We start from the raw sequence: 16,512 nt of genomic DNA, 5'->3' as shown, positions 1-16,512 counted from the left end.
CCTATGCAGCACTTCGTTGTTCAAGAGAGGTCAGAAGCGCAACGCCAAAGAACAAAATAATAAAGCCTGACTTCCTATGAATTTGGTCCCCACAGGAGACTGAAGAGTAACCCTTTTTCTGAAACTGGGTTATGTGCACTGGCTTTCATGTGCGTTTTCTGGTGTTTGCTAAGGTCTAAGGTCATCTTGTGGCACTTCTTCAGCTGAGAAATTCCTTTCTCTACCCAGCTACTATTTTGATGAAACTTGGGGAAATTCAGCGTTTTGAGGAACTGTGGGCATCTGCCAGACATGACTGAAACTGGCACTAGATTTCAAAGTTGGTGGGAGGAGAGGACACAGACACAGGGCAAGGCACACACGGCAAGCAGGTTGCATAAGCCTAGAGTACAGCAAAGAGACTAAAAATAAGACCAACCAATTGGTTTTCCTGCTGACAGCAGCAAACTGCCGTGGGACATTTAATTCCCTCTGATCACATCAATGATAGACAAGTTGTCACCTGCTGTGCGTGCTGGGGAGGCAGAGCGGGGAAGATCCCATCCCTGTGGTAGGGGCCACTGGTCCCAGCAGCTGCGTCACCTTGTCCTGCACACTGCTGTGGATGGAAAGGCCCCATGAGAAGTTAGCACCAGACAGAGGCCATGTGGATGTTGTCCCTGGCATGCTCAGGAGGAGACACCACAGCTTGGCAGGATCGGAAGGGGTTTAAAATGGGGGAATGGGGAGGTGGAGAAGAGGCCAGGGGCCCTGACATCCCTCCGCTCCTGTGGCCTCGTGTGGCTCCTGTGAGAGCCTCGTGCCAGCGGGCATCAGGGCCTTGCAAGCGCAGCCAGGGCTGTGAGGGACAAATCGTTCCAATCCCTTCTGTAAGAAGAGGGACAAGCCTTAGATTTTCTTAAATGTAAAAAAAAAGAGAAGGGACCTCTACGGATTTCGCGTCTTTCGTACGGGTCTCAAGCGAGCTCCAGCCCGCCGGGCCCATCCCCTCAGGGCTGGCACCGCCTGAAGGGTCGCCCCGGCGGCCAAGGCCCAGCAGGGGGCGCTGCTCCCCGAAATGGCGGCCGCGCGGCGGAAGAGGAAGATCGGCTCTCCCCAAGATGGCGGCGCCCAGGCGCGGCGTGGCTGAGGGGAAGATGAAGAGGGCAGCGGCCGCCCGCGCTCGCCGCGGCAGCAAGTTAGACAGGCTGCGGCAGGCGGTGCAAGAGTTCGTGCACGCAGCCGGAGACCAGCCGCCGCTGGTCTTACTGAAAGACTCGGAGAGGCAGAACCGCAGGAGTCGCCGGGACGCCAGGAAGGAGAAGCGCAGGCTGAAGCGGAGCCGCCGCCGCCGCCGCCAGCGCGGGGAGCCCGTGGCGCCCGTGGCCGCGCCGGCCCCGGCCGCGCCGGCCCCGGCCGCGCCGGCCCCGGCCGCGCCGGCCCCGGCCAAGCCGGCCCCGGCCAAGCCGGCCCCGGCCAAGCCGGCCCCGGCCAAGCCGGCCCCGGCCAAGCCGGCCCCGGCCAAGCCGGCCCCGGCCAAGCCGGCCCCGGCCAAGCCGGCCCCGGCCAAGCCGGCCCCGGCCGCACGCTCCAGAGCCCCGGCCTCGCCCGCCGCCGCCGTCGGAAAGCAGCGGTCGGTGCCGGCACCGGCACCCCGCGCGGCCGCCGCCGCCTGTGCGCGGAAGCGGGCCCTGCTGCAGGCCAACGAGGAGGAGGAGAAGGAGATTCGGCGCCTGGAGCGGCGGCTGGGGCTCCGCAAGCGCCGCAAGAAGCAGGAGGCGGCCGCGGCGGAGGAGGTGCCTCAGAGCTTCCTGCGGGACGGGCTGGGCTACGTGCTGGGCGCCCTGGGCACCCGGGCCGGCCTCAGCGGGCTGTGCGAGAGCAGCGACGAGGAGGAGGCCCCGCGGCCCCAGGAGCGCCGGCCGGGGCCCGGAGAGCGGGACGAGGAGGAGGCGGAGGACGCCTCAGACCCTTCCGAGGGGGATGGTGGGGAAGGACAGTGGGAGAGCGAGAGCTCGTCCTCTTCCCCCGAGGTGCCAGAGGCCAGCGAGCCCCCGGGCGAGGAGGAGGAGGAGATGGAGAAGGAAGAAGAGGAGGTAGGGTGTTTCCCTTAGATAACGCAAAACCTGCTTCTCAGAATTACGCGGCACAACCTGAACATAAAGCAGAGTTCAGATCGCCTCTGTAAAGCACAGGTGCTTGCTGTCGGGGCAAGCCATGCGGTGTGCTGCGGGTCCAGCAGCAGTGCTGCCTGCCGAGGCCTGGGGACAGCGGCTGGGCCTGCGGGGTGGGTGTCCCCGGGTCAGGCCTCTGGCAGGTGATAAATACCCTGAAGCACAAGGCGTGTGGCCTTGTCTCTATGGACAGGATCAGCAAATAAAGGGAGGTACCCCGTTGCCGTTAAAATGAGCAAACTGAAGTGTTACTTTTTCTGGGTGAGCCCTGAGGTTCTGCCTGTGTTGGGTCTTGTAGCAGGGGTGGAGGAGAGGAGGCCAGACAGGTTATTTAGCCTGGGTGGCACTAACATTAACTGTTAGTACATCTGGAGCTGGTAACATCTGGATAAAGCCAAGACCTAAGATGCCAGGTTTCAATAAAAATAACTTAAAAGAAAATTTCATGTAAAGCGTGGAGGAGTTTTGCTGCTGTTATATCGGTCATAAAGGGTAACTCATTGCATGCTTCTTTTCTACATAAAGTTGTTCCTTTGGTGTTAGTTATTAGATGGTAAAATACTTAATTAAAACTCTGTTGTATTAATCTTAAATAGAAATGTATATTTGTGTTCAAATATTTAAGATACTAGCCTCATTTGGTATCTTATTTTACTGTTTTCCTGAAAGAGTCATAATCACAGTGCTACAAAGTATGTTCCCCCTCAAGTAAGGAAAGCTCAGGAGACACTAGATGACAAGAAGAGAGAAGAATTGGGGAGACTGAAGAAAATGGTGAATGGCCTTATTAATAGGTAATGTAATAAGGAAAGTCATTAATCTTTCTGGTTCAGTGTGACTGCTCATCATTCAAAGAAAAGTGGCAAGGATGTGACTTTTCTCTTCACAAACTGATTTTAAGTTGGCAATCATGTCTGCTATCCTTAATAATTATTATCTTTGTTGATATAAATTCTTCAAAGTTGGTCACTAGAGAAGTTAAAAATCTGGAAAATAAATTTAAGATTGGGCTGAATTCCACACAGCAGTTGTCTGCAAGTGCTAGGTGTAATTCACTGTCGGTTGGAGTGTGCCTATTAAAAACACCTCAGTGTGAGTTATAACTTCCCTCCCCAAAAAAGCATGATTTTCTTTTTTTAATTAAAGAAATCTAAATTTCTCCAACATTACAACTGAGGAGGAGCAACACTTAAAGTAGTGTTAAAGCATAGCTTAAAGTACTGAAGAACAGAAAAAGTATTTTAACGCTTTCACACGTTTTAATTTTAGAGTGTTTGTAAGATAAGAAATCTATTGGTATTTTTGTATCTATGTTATCTGTAAAAAGCAGGCTATGGTTTGCAGTATGTGGTTTGTTCAGTCATTTAGAATTTTATGTACCTTATATGTTAGAAGAGTATGAGGTGTTTTAATACTTAATTTCTCCAAAGACTGTGATATGCCATAGTTACAACTGCTTAGAACAAAGTCGGTCGTCTTAAGGAGTCTGTTCAGTGTGACAGTAAGGACACTGACAGTGCTTTGTGAATACCGCTGCCAATCTGTTTTTACATGTAAATATTAAAAAAAAAAAAGGCAAAAAGACCTAAACATATTTTGTCAGTTTTTAGTTTAGTGAACACAGCAAAATACAAAAGGTCCCTTCCAGTCATCTTTTCCATCTTTCTTCTTAAGCCAAGCTAGTTTCTCTAAAAAGACTGGGTTGATGGTTGGGTAAATTGAAATTTGGGGAATCATGTAGAGAGAAGAAAAAGTGAACATTGCATTTTGTTTCTCAATAGGTTGAGTGAACCGAATTTGTCCTCCATTAGTGGACAGCTGGAAGAGCTCTACATGGCCAGCAGCAGAAAGGACATGAATGAAACTCTGACAGATATTCTCATGAATGCTTGTGTTACTGCAGTAGCCATGCCTGCAAGATTGATGATGGAGCATGTCCTTTTAGTCAGCATTCTTCATCATAATGTAGGAATTGAGGTAATTCTTGTGGTTGGAACTAGTTGTGTTTAATAATACATATTGTACAGTGTTTTCCTGTTATTTTGTTTGAAAGGCTTTTTAGTTTTTCATTGTGTGTCACTAAAAAGCATCTCTAGCTGAATTTCGTCAGTATTTGTAGCTTATTTGCCAGGTGTCCACAAGTGCAAGGGACCAAGTCTGTTGCTTTATCAGTTTAATTTATTTCTTCCATGAGCTACCACTGGTCAGTTACAAAAATATCAGAGTTTTCATCAGAATCTTTCTACATCCATAAAACTGAATTTTTTTAAATTTCAGTTTTCTCCTCGTTAATTACACTAATCCATTTCTGTTCTCTTGGGCCTATGAGGGCATTGTTCTTGAACAATGTGTATCCAGATAAGAAAAGCACTACAGTTACGGAAATCCGTTTACATCAGTGGAAAAAGTCCTTTTTTAAACCCAGTCATGTAAATCATCAGTGGAAGTAACTAGGTATGTCAAATATCAGAATATAACAGAATATCAAAACCTTCAAAAAACATGGCAAATTTTTTGGAGGTTTTTTCTTTTGTGTTTTTAAACCTTATGAACGATTGAGATAAAATATCTATTGCTTACTGTTAGGAAGAAGCTGAAACTGCTGTTGTCAAAAGGAAAGATTTTAGCTAGTTTCAGTGAAATGTCTCTCAGGAAACAGCTGTTTCAGCACCATGTTCCCACCAAGTTACATTTTCTTTGTACATCTCAATGCAAAAGGTATATTGATGCAAGTTCTTCAGTTTGTCACGTAGTGACCTGAATGCTATCTCTGAAACCATTTTAAATATCAGATGGATGCAATTACAGCAGTTTTCTCTATGCAGCCTTGCCATTAAACTTTTTTTTTTGTTCCTTTTTGTTGCTTGAAAGGCTGTTCTGACTGCAAATATAATGTAATATTACAATGCTTGGTAATAGGTTTTAGATACTAGTATACTAATTGGTATTAGAAATAGATGATATCCAGACTGTCCTCTGTACTACTGACTCTGTTACACAGCATCTTTAAATGTAAGACTCTAAGTATACCATAAATCTCCATTGTCTCTCTGTAAAATAAATGCAATATATGCTTTATGTGGAAGTGTGATAGCACAGCTGCATTTAAGATTAGTTTGAGCAGTGCAGAAGTTGGGATTCCAATAACTGCGTTTAGGTATTTGTGCAGTATGATCATTGGATAGTTAAAACCTAAGCTGCTTGAGGTTTGTAATGCAAGCCAGTACTGCTACTGGGACTTTGGGTTTCATAAGAAAATTGGTAAGTACTAGCACCAGAATAATGGCGTGGGTCTAGTTTAGCAGTAATGTCTTCATTACCTACTTATATTTTGCTATGCTTTCTAATTCCAGTCTTTACCATCAATTCTATCTTCACAAATATAAAGATACCAAAATTTCTTCTCCCAACTGCACCACTGACAAATTGCTAAGACTTATCCCTGCCTGCTTCAAAAGCAGCCTAAGCTCATGCTCAGCAGCTGTGAAACTTGGTATGTTGGGGGTTGTTTTACAGTACTATTTTTTACCCACCTGCTAAGGATTTTATTCTGAAATGCTGACATCTGTGATGTGCTTGGGTTTTGACATGCCACTTCTACTGGATGAGTGACTAGCAGTAACAGCATGCTAGCCTGGCAGCTGGGAAGATGCTAATATGTGTCCATGAAAATTATGTAAACAAATTCTGATGTATGTGTACTGTAAGTTCATAACATTTGCTTTTCTTGCATAGAGTTCACAGGGCAACGGGATGTCATTTAACACTTAGATATTTGTGTATGTAAATGTAGAACATCCATATTGGTTGGGAGGAGCAACAATGTTTCTTTAAAATTATTAGTGGCAGTGCCCCAAAACTGGGTGTTTTACAGATTTCTATAAAATCTACTTACAGTTAACTGCTGGATTTTTTTTATTCCCCCCCACCCCTTAATGGAACTGTTGCCAGGTCGGTGCTCATTTTTTGGAAGCTGTGGTGAAGAAATTTGATGAACTCTGTAAAAGTGATGCTGAAGGGAAAGAATGTGAAAATCTGCTTGCCTTGATTGCTCATCTGTATAACTTCCATGTGGTTCATTCCCTGCTGATCTTTGATATTCTGAAAAAGCTTATTGGCACTTTCACTGAAAAAGAGATTGAGTTGATTTTGTTTCTTCTGAAAAATGTGGGCTTTTCCTTAAGAAAAGATGATGCGTTGGCTCTGAAGGAACTGATCACTGAAGCCCAGAAGAAAGCAAACACAGCAGACAAGAAACTACATGATCAGACTAGGGTATGTGTGTGTGTTTTAAAGATTTTCTGTTCTGAATAGACCTTAATAAGCACTTAGATACATGTGTTTATTTAGTTTTCTGCTCCACTGCATTTGGGTTCCAAGTTACCATGAGTGTTCAGTTGTTGCATTCAGTTATTTGCCTTCCTGTCTGCCTTTCTTCATTAGTTCTTAGGACACAGACACCAAAATGCTTGTAATGAGTAAGCCTAGGAGCGTTTTGTGTCTTATGCAATGGACAGTGCTTCTGTTTTGTAATACTTAAAAGTATTAAAAAGACTTTAAAAAATGTTCACTGAGGCATGGTGTTTAGCAAATTAAGCTTTGCATTGAAAGTTGAACACAAACAGATATAATAGGAGTTAAAGTAATCATCCTTCTCTGTATTTGTATTCACGTAATCTAAATTTTGATGTGTATTGCCAGCTGAGCTGCTTACTCTTGCAAAATAGTAACTTCAAAGTACACTCTAGTTTATTAAATAAACTTAGAGGACATAATCCACAGAAATTTTTCTTTTCCCTAATAGGTTCGTTTTATGCTAGAGACTATGTTGGCATTAAGGAATAATGACATGCGTAAGATTCCTGGTTATGATCCTGAACCAGTTGAAAAACTCCGCAAATTGCAAAGAACACTGGTGAGAACTTTCTTGACGTACTTAGTATAGTTATTTTTAAACCAGAAGTAATTATTTACATCGTGCATAGGCTTGAGGGCTATAGTATTTTTTAATTCATTTAACAGGTTGAAACCCTTGTGGACAAAAATCACTTCTTAGATCATTATCTCCTGTGTCCAAGTTAAGTCAGGAGTCAACCAGCATTCTGCAGAACAGTTTGAGAAAGGACATAATACTTAGCCAAAGACTTTGCCTCAGAGTCCTATCCTTGAAAAAGAGATTGTGGGATGTTTAATGATTGTGCAGAAGAAATGAGTCATTATGACAAATTCTTTTTTCCATGGATTTGGATGCAGGCACCCACTTCTAACTTGACCAGAATCACTTTGGAAGCCTAACGCTTCTGAAAACCTAGATATTTTTTCTTTCCTGGGTTTTTCTTTGGGGGTGGGGGGGTGGGGATGTTGGCTGAGAGAGGGCGGTTTGTCTAGAACAGCCCAGTACAAAATGCATGAATGTAACTGTCTGTCTAGACTGAGAATGAGTTCACTTTCACAGGACTTGAATCTGGTTTTAGATTCCATGTATCTCCAACCTGAAAATAACACTACTTGTCTACAACACCCAGGGCATCTTATTTATCAGAAACTTGTAAATTCAGGATGTCTACATCAGAGATAATAGGCCAGGCAACAACAAGCTAGGTAACCTAGTTCTGTAGAATTTCCTCTCTTCAGTTTTCATAGTCCTCCTGGTATGCTTCTAGACTCCTTTGTTGAAAATTTCTTACTTTGTTCAAAGGGTTTAAACTTTTTGTTGTTTGAGTTGTACGAAAGTTAAGGCAGTTTGTTGTGTAATTGTATTTGATCACAAGTGTTCAAAAGGAAAATCATGACCAGATTGTAAGATGCTGCAACTGATTTACAATGTCAGCTTCAAGTCTCAATTCTAATAAAGTTTTATGAGTAGAAGATGGCTACTTTTTTAATTTATTATCTCTTTTCTTTAAATAAAAAATCAAGAGCTTTTAAATGTAGATTTAAGCAACTTCTTGTATTTGAGAAATTAGAGGACATAGGAAACTTGTAAATTCTCTTCAGGTAGCTGAAACTAAAGGGAGCAGGGGCATATATGCAAAGACCTGTATGGAGATTTAAGATATTTGTTTAAAAATTTGTTTAAAAGTAATTTTAAGTAATTAAAGTATTTCTTTTTTTTAAAAAAAAAAAAAAGGAAGCCTCAAAAGCTTTTATTTGAGTTTTTTGGGTTTTGATATTCAAGGTTCACAGTGGTGGTTCTGGAAAAGAAACTCAGCTCCGCGTCTCCCTGGAATCTCTCCTCAGCGCTGATCGGGTTGGTCGCTGGTGGATCGTAGGGTCATCCTGGAGCGGAGCACCAATGATCAATGATACAAACAGCAAAACTCAGCAAAAACTGCATATAGGAAAGGTAAATCCAAGCAGTACTAGTTATAAGTCTAAGTGTTTGTGATCTTTTGAATGTTCTGCATACAAGTGAATAAGTTCATTTCCAAGCCCACCAAAAAAAGACTCTTGTAAGACTAAGCTTTTGGACTGTGAATTCTGCTCTTACACTTTTCAAAATGTTGTACTCGTGCTTTGTAAGAGTTGTTACTGCAAATATTATAGCTCATTTTTTCTTATCCTGTAGAATTACAAAAGTAATATATGTAAGTGGAAGAAGAGCCTTGATTTAAAAGTGAATTTCCTCGTATGAATTCTGACAGGTAGCGCTGTCTGTGGGTGGTATATATCTGAGCTGATTCTAAAAGTAGTGTGGTGAGATGGTCTTGGTGACTTATATTAGAGAAGCACATCTTAAAAATAATTGGCACACTTGAAATATATAGTTGAAAAAGCTCCTGATGATACCTATGCCTCTGGGCAAAAGCTCAAGACCTTTAGATTGCTGCTTCATAGTTTGACATCTTCATTAATGGTTTTATTCAATACTGCACAGAAATAGCTTTCTCAAAGCAAGCATAAATAAAGTAGCAATTGGATTTTTTTTCAGGTGAGTTCAAAGATAATGGAGCTTGCTCGTAAGCAGAGAATGAATACTGATATCAGAAGAAGTATATTTTGTGTCTTGATGACAAGTGAAGACTTCCTGGATGCCTTTGAAAAACTTCTCAGGTAAGTATAGACTAACGCAGACAGCCCAGAACTAAAAACAGCAATAGCTGGGTTGGAAAAATAACATTGCTGGTCTAGGTTTAAGAGCATTTAGTTGATAATACAATTAAAAAAGTGCATAGCTAGGGATCCACATAGGGTAAAAGCGTAAAAGAGGGACCAAAACCCCGGGGTAAGGACTAGTAGGGGGCAGGCAGAACTGACTGGCAGTCAGAGGAAGGGAGTAGCCCCTGTTACTGTCACTCATGTCTGTAGCTGTGATTTGCAGCATCTTGACTTCAGGAGCCTGTATCTTTTTGCACTGAAGATGTGTATCCTGGTCTAGTGGATGGAAGTCTGTTGCAGGCTTGCTTCCTCACAAGAGGCAGACTAGAAAGCCCCTTCAATCTCTTGGTTTTGTTGCTAGATTTCCATACTGCTGCCACTTCTTTACATCTTGCCACCTTGTTAAGCCATCTTGTAGGTCTCTGTCCATACTTGCATGACCTGGTAGTGTTCTAGCACCTCCACTTCTTTCTTGCAGAATTTATTAGCTTTGGATTTGCTCCAGGGTCACATTTCATGTTAAGACCAGTTGCCTTACCACTTGGCAAACAGCTTTCTAGAAGGTGTGATCAGGGAAAAGCTCAAACTAAGCTGTTCTTTGTGTTTGTCAGAATATTAATTGTAAGTCTTAGTAACTGGGAGGGGAGGGATCATGTCTGAACTTTTCTGTTGCAGCCTTGTAATTCAAGGGACTTGTCTTACCAGGATGGCATGCAATTATTTAATTTGCTAACCAAACCAAAACAGACTTCGTAATAAAGTCAACTAATATTTGATTAAATGCCACTTCTGCAAAACACAGATTGGATTTAAGGCTGTGATGGAGTCATTCCAATATCTTAATATGGCCTGTTCAATTAAAAGAAATTAGCTGCTGCTGCTGCAGTTCTTGCCAAGACCTGGTAGCTCAATTTGCAGATTGATCCTTGACTGTCATCCGTGCTATCCAAGCTAGTATACAAATCTGTATACATATAGGCTTGGCAGACAAACTGCCTGCGGATTGGTGTGTGTTGATAGTGATTTTAAAACGGCAAACTCAGAGAGGGGAATTCTCAAGTCTGCCCACATATGGCAGAATATAATGGGAAGTACACAAAATTGTCAGTGCAGGAATTATTCAATGTGAACATGTGTTCCAGAGTGTGTGGGAATTAATAGTCATATGTTCGATGTCAGCCTCATGAGGAAGAGCATGAGAAATACATAAAGAAGTATTTTAACTGTAGTTGTTGGTTCATCTGGTGCTAGGTCTCTGGCAGAGTTTAGGTGTGGTTAAATGGTAATTTAAACTCTTTTAAAACCAGGCTGCTGTAGTTTTGCTTGCCTTTCTCCTTACAGCAAAATAGTTAGTTTGAAGCCAAACCAGCTCCCTGAACTGGCTCAGCTTGTGATTGCAGAAGTAAAGGGAGGTTTGGGAACATCCTAGGAGACAAAGAAGAGAGAGACTTGATCCATTTCATCAGCTGAAAGGCCACACCTCTTTCACAAACCATAGATTCACAAAGGAGATGGATTGAATGCTTCTTAAGTTTGATGGAGGAGCAGTTTTTAAAGCTATTTCATAGACATCTCACAACAAATGGAAGCTTGTAAAAGTCTTCAATATCCTGTTGTAGTGTGATGTGTAATTCAGGGTAGCAAAAGTGATCAAGACGGGAATACTGTCACTCATGAATGATTTAATAGATGAGGTGGTTGCTTGTTCTTTATGAAAGAAGATCAGGCTTATGAAGTCTGTGCAGGTTTATGGTGAAGCTCAGCAGTGAAAGACAGTCCTGACTCTTAAATTTTAGATGTCTGGAATGCTAGGTCTGAAAAGATTAAATACTGCTAAGTCTATGAAGAAGTCTAGGTAAGAACAAAATTGAACATTGAAGTGCTGATGTACTTGGTTACAATGTCTAGCAACGTGCATATTTCCTAAATAAGCAAGTCATGAAAGAAGTGATGATGAACAAGGGAAGAGACTGCCAGATAAGTGATTGCAATGTAACTTCCAGTGTCTGAAAACCTGTGTATTTAAAAAAAAACCCAACTGTTGTTACTCTGTAATAAAATCAGATAGAACTTCACTGATGAGAGAGCAAGTGAATTATATCACAGACACAGTACTTACAGTGCTGGCCTCTTGGAGAAGCAGGCTTGTAAGTTTTCACCACTCATTAGCATCAGCCCAGATTTTCCTATTGTAAAACCTTAAATTCTGGGGGCGATTTGGCTGAAAGGCAGTATTTTCTCTGTTAATCTGGTGTGTGTCCGTGATCAAATGCAATGGCAGATGTCTGGAGGTGTGTACAAACAAGGGACATTAGAATTGAGCAATGACAAACTACTCTACAGACGGTAGAGCAAGTTCCAGTGGAGTCAAACTTGGTTAGAAAATACACTTGAGTTATACTAATGCCATATGAAACTTGAGCTTGAAGCAATGAAAAGAATTTTGTTTGACATTTTTCAGATTATAATATGAAGCATTTTTCATTTTAATTGGTTTTAATGCTGCCAAGCATTTGGCAGCCCTGGAAGCTAAATCATATTATTCACAGAACAGGTGCATTGTGAGTTAGTTACCATTCTCTGCCAAAGCGTCTCAGCCCTCTTTCAGACTGGTCAGCTGTTCAAGTGGGAAGGCTGTTCAGTCCTTGGCCTTTATGCTGAGGCAGCCAACAGAAGTACTCATTGATACTGTTTTCTTCAGGCTTTTTTTTGCTTTTTTTTTTTTTTTTTTTTTTTTTTTAAGGTGCTTTGAAATCACTGGCTGCATCCTTTTAGGCTACTATCAGACAATAGTGAATTTCAAGTATTACGTAAATGGAGTTGATCTAGAGATTAAAGCATTCATATCACCAACTAAATAGGAAGAACATCTTTAAATATTTTCATCTCTAGTGACTACCACAGAAGTGAAGGGCCCTGGACATGCTTCTCTAAATAGGCTTATGCTCGTCCACAGGCTGTTTTTCCTCCCATGAACAAGTGTGAAATAACTGCAAGGGGATCCTGCAGTTCTTGTTTCACTTTTCAAGCTTTGTACGCCAATGTACACCATGCAGCAGTGCTTGCTGCAGTGCTGCTGCTACATTCAAAGGCACAAGACTCCATGATGACAGTGCCCTCTCCTGTTTTTCTTCATGGAGAGCTACAAATGTGGAGCGCGCTACCTTTACTCCCACAGGGGTAATTGTACTTGTATCATTCTACTTCTGTCTGTCGAGGTCTTGCTTTTGCAGCCACTCCTTTAACACTGATAATACTCTAGCATTTTTATATTGCTGTACCAGGACGCTGATTTAGCCCACAGTCTGAAGGGTTTGAGGCCATTCAGTGTTTTAAAGACTTGTAAGAAGCTTCTCAAAGTAAAATCTAATACAGTGTTAGGGGTTGTTTTTTAAGTATTAGTCTTGGATGTTAACTGTAGCTTTTACTTTGTGGTAGTAATTTTTCCCGACTAAACGATTCTCATTCTCTCACTAAATTTTAGGCTTGGACTGAAGGATCAGCAGGAGAGAGAAATCGTTCATGTTATCATTTACTGCTGCTTACAGGAGAAGACATATAACCCCTTCTACGCATTTTTAGCTAATAAGTTTTGTGAATATGAAAGACGATTTCAGGTGAAGAAAAATTTGTTTCTATTTTGGTTTAGTGTCGTTATTGTGGTTAGGAAAACAGTTATTAAATACCTGAGAGTGGATGCATGCCTGTTAAGATCAGGATCCTGAGGAAATATTCTGCTGGTATAGCTGTGTATTCAAGTAAGGCATGCTCATGGTCAGATCTGAACAGGAAATAAAATAACTACTGCAGAAGGTTTACTTTCCCCTGTTTTATGCATTTGAAAAGAATTGAATAGTCTGTTCAAGCATCTCTGTTAATTATCAAAGGGCTCATAAAGAATAGAAGGTCAAAAGGTTTTGTTACATTGTTACTCATTTAAACAGCCACTTGATTTGTAGGTTGTTTTTTTTCCTTTGACGCCTAGGTCACATTTCAGTTTAGTATTTGGGACAAAATCAAAGACTTAGAAAACCTCTCAGCTGCTGCCATCTCCAACTTGGTTTCACTCTTGGCTCACTTATTAAAGACAAAATCGTTGCCACTTTCAGTTCTCAAGGTTGGTGTGTTTTCTTTCCAAAATACTTCTGTGTTTGCGTGTGCTTGTTCTATGGAAAATATGTTTTCTTGGTTACCTAGCTGGTACTTTAGCTGTTCATGGTCATAAACTAAGACAAAACTTGTTCTTGAATTGCTAAATTAATCCAACTGATTACAGTAATGCTATCATCTGAGGAAAAGGGAACCTATGCTGACCCAGGCATTCAGAAAGTCTACAGTTCTATATCTAGAGCAGTGGTAAGATCATTTTCTTTAGAGTCCGCAGAGTTGGAACTGAGGCCCCTTCATTAACAAGCTTTGTCAGTGGATTTTCAGCTATGCTTTTGAGCTGGTGTTGATTTTTATTAGGCACAAAAGAAATCTACTGAGCACTTGGATTTCAGAATGGGGAGTCCATAGAATTTTATTAGAAGAATAATTGAAATGTGTTAAACAGGCAATTATGTGGATATTCATAGGTATTTCTAAAGTATGTATCTAATAGAGAAATTATATCCAGTATTCTGGTATTACTAGACAGGTTTATTCCTTAAAAAGTTCTCTGCTTTCCTTATTAATTAGCTTTTGGAGGCAGCGTTCTCAGCTAATTCTTCTGTGCCAAACTTAAGACTCTGTATATATGGGAGGCCAGTTGATATGCTAATGACTATTCATTTAGAAGAGAATTCAGCTGTTTGAAATACTTGAATTAATCTAATTCTCCCTCTCTCTCTCTCTCTCTCTACTTAGGTAATTGAATTCAGCGAACTAGATAAACCCAAAGTCCGTTTCTTGCGACAAGTATTAAGCATGCTGTTAACCAAAACAGATCCTGAAGAACTCGGCGACATTTTTGTGAGGTAAGTAATCAGAGACATCTCCAGGGAACCCTTGGTGAGTAGTAATTAAGAAGATAAGAAGTTTGCTTATTTTGTTTGGAAATTACACAGTGCCTATTCCAAAATTCAGCCATCCGTCCCTTAAAAAGTAAGCTCTCCTGGGTGAGTGGGGAGAATCACTTCTGTGTTAGTACAGGCTCTGATAGTTACAACTGTGAGAAGTGTTACACAAAATAAGGCTTTCAGATATTCAACGTATAATTTGTCATAGGATTTTCATGAGCAGAGCTCTGTAATTACCTACTTTCCATACTGATTTACCATCTGTGTGCAGTAGAATTACCTTCTAGCACAGACTACTGGTAGAGTGGTCTTTAGTGTAAGAAGGAAGAATTAAAAATAGTAATGAGGGAAAGGTTTGGGTCCTTTTCATTTCTTTAAATCAGCGTTGTCTGGAAAATCTGATTTTTGTGTATGGGATAGGATTGCCTGGAGAGGCTGGGAAATCTCCATCCTTGGAGATCCTTGAGTGGATAGCACTGAGCAACTTGACTGCACCTGGATGTTAGTCTGGCCTTAAACAGGAGGTTGGACAAGATGACCTGCTAACATCCTTTCTGACAAATTATTCCGTGATTCTGTGATGTTCTTGTATTAAACTTGCAATGTCACATGAAGTTAGAAAAAATTAGGTGGTGATGTTTCAACCATTACACTGCAACACAAGGAAGCTCAAACGTGGCATTTGCCTCATTTTTTGCTGTGATATAATTGTTGACATAAAGAAGTTTAAGGCTCCAATATTCCATTTTGTTGTTGGGGGTCAATTGTATGTTGAGTGTGTTTGGGCTGCTTGCCAAACTAATATAGACTTGCTGGTAATTTGAAAACCTCTTCAGAAAAGCTCCTTTTATAGGTTGGATTTTTTTCTATGTCTCTGAAGTAGATAAAGAAAAAAAATAAAGAAATTTCTGAAACAGTAGAAGACTAAATACTATTTTAAATCTGTGTCTTTACAGGATATCTGACAACCCCAAACTGGGATTGCTGCGGGAGGGCTTGAAACTCTTCCTTGCCCACTTCATACTAAAGAATGCACAAGCTCAAAGGAGCGCTGAAGAAGCTAGCTTATTAAAAGAGAGAGTTGAACTAGCAACCAAGGCTTTGCAAGCAAAAGAATCCAAATTGAAACTATAGTTCTGGTTTTCTAATAAAACATACAGAAAAACAAAGTCTGCATGAAGATGCAGAGCTTTGTTAGTCTTTCAGACCCAAATAATTGAGAATGAGGAGAGCCATCAAGGATCCATCTTTGGTCTACACACTGGTTACAGGTTTAATCAAAGGTGATATAAGGCCTTTTTGAATAAAGGGGAAATGTATTTTTTGTCATAACCCTTTTTAGTATGAGTGCTTCATGTTGATGGTTAGTGTCTGGAGAAAAAGAGTAAATTTCTGTGATACTCCCAGTCAGCATTCCGCGTTTCATATTCTAACCTTTCATTTAAAATGATAGCATAATGCTGATCACCGTATGTTAAAGAAGCAGCCTTAACCAAAGGCTTTTAGTAACTAATCATTGTACGTGCCTGAAGAAACAGGCCACTAGATGGCACGAGGACTGGTGAGTCGGTTTTGGAAGAAACAGACTTTATTTCTTAAAAGTGTTGAAGTTGTATGCTAATTCTGTGAATTGCTTACCTGACACTGTGTCAGGAAAAGATCTTCAGTCGGATTCTAAGCCGTAGTAAAATGACTCGAAGATCTGACTTTGCCCAATTATATTGGGTTTAGTGATAACAGCACATTTTTATTGCTCTTTTAGCCTGTTTTTCACAGCTTTAAAACTGGAGTTGGCTAATCACTTGTGTTGATCAGATTTTTCTAGGCATAAAGAATAATATCAGCATGAGTCTTTTAATAACATAATACCTTCCTTCAGAATTTGCTTGCATTTTCCGTTCAGATGTTTAAAAAAAAAAAAAAATGTACACTTCTTTTTGTAACACTCGGTGTTAATGCTTTGTTTCTTTTCTCACCTTAGCACTACACATTAAACGGTAGTTTTTCTAAAGATTTGCTGTTTGTATTAGCTTTACCCTAGCTGGCTGACCAGGAAGGGAAAGACTTTAAATTGCAGGGAGGGGGGGGGAAGCACTTTCTCATCCACAGTATCATTGCATCTGCATGATCTACCTTTGCTAGAGAGCTGCGAGCCCTGTTTCTATAACCAGGCTTGCCCTCTAGCGTGCACTAGCCCACTCGCTTATGGTGCTTCCTAACTACATTTGATACCAATTGATCTATTCAGCTACTTTGTTTGA

At 41.2% G+C, this 16,512-nt stretch overlaps 1 protein-coding gene across 2 annotated transcripts; it reads left to right on the top strand.

The window, feature by feature from the left end:
* Positions 1–1,067: 1,067 nt before the first annotated feature.
* Positions 1,068–16,262, top strand: NOM1 (nucleolar protein with MIF4G domain 1). Of its 2 annotated transcripts, none has more exons than XM_056337028.1 (11): positions 1,068–2,075; positions 2,823–2,947; positions 3,935–4,130; positions 6,105–6,428; positions 6,958–7,068; positions 8,332–8,499; positions 9,085–9,206; positions 12,736–12,868; positions 13,237–13,368; positions 14,100–14,209; positions 15,208–16,262. In XM_056337028.1, the coding sequence occupies exons 1-11, from the start codon at positions 1,101–1,103 to the stop codon at positions 15,383–15,385; spliced, it is 2,574 nt and encodes an 857-aa protein (XP_056193003.1). In that variant the 5' UTR covers positions 1,068–1,100; the 3' UTR covers positions 15,386–16,262. The 2 variants fall into 2 exon arrangements, with proteins under 2 accessions (XP_056193003.1, XP_056193002.1); XM_056337027.1 differs by having other exon boundaries at positions 1,068–2,080; positions 2,825–2,947.
* Positions 16,263–16,512: the final 250 nt, after the last annotated feature.

Source organism: Falco biarmicus, chromosome 4 (assembly GCF_023638135.1).
Source record: "Falco biarmicus isolate bFalBia1 chromosome 4, bFalBia1.pri, whole genome shotgun sequence".
Classification (NCBI taxonomy): Eukaryota; Metazoa; Chordata; class Aves; order Falconiformes; family Falconidae; genus Falco; species Falco biarmicus.
Note: the sequence above shows the minus strand (reverse complement) of the source record. Positions and strands in the feature narration are given on the sequence as shown.

Excerpts from the sequence above, each read along its gene's own strand:
- NOM1 (XM_056337027.1), top strand. The coding sequence starts at position 1,101 with ATGGCGGCGCCCAGGCGCGGCGTGGCTGAGGGGAAGATGAAGAGGGCA. Across the intron at positions 4,131-6,104 it reads ATCATAATGTAGGAATTGAG|GTCGGTGCTCATTTTTTGGA; the intron begins GTAATTCTTGTG and ends AACTGTTGCCAG. Across the intron at positions 9,207-12,735 it reads GCCTTTGAAAAACTTCTCAG|GCTTGGACTGAAGGATCAGC; the intron begins GTAAGTATAGAC and ends ACTAAATTTTAG.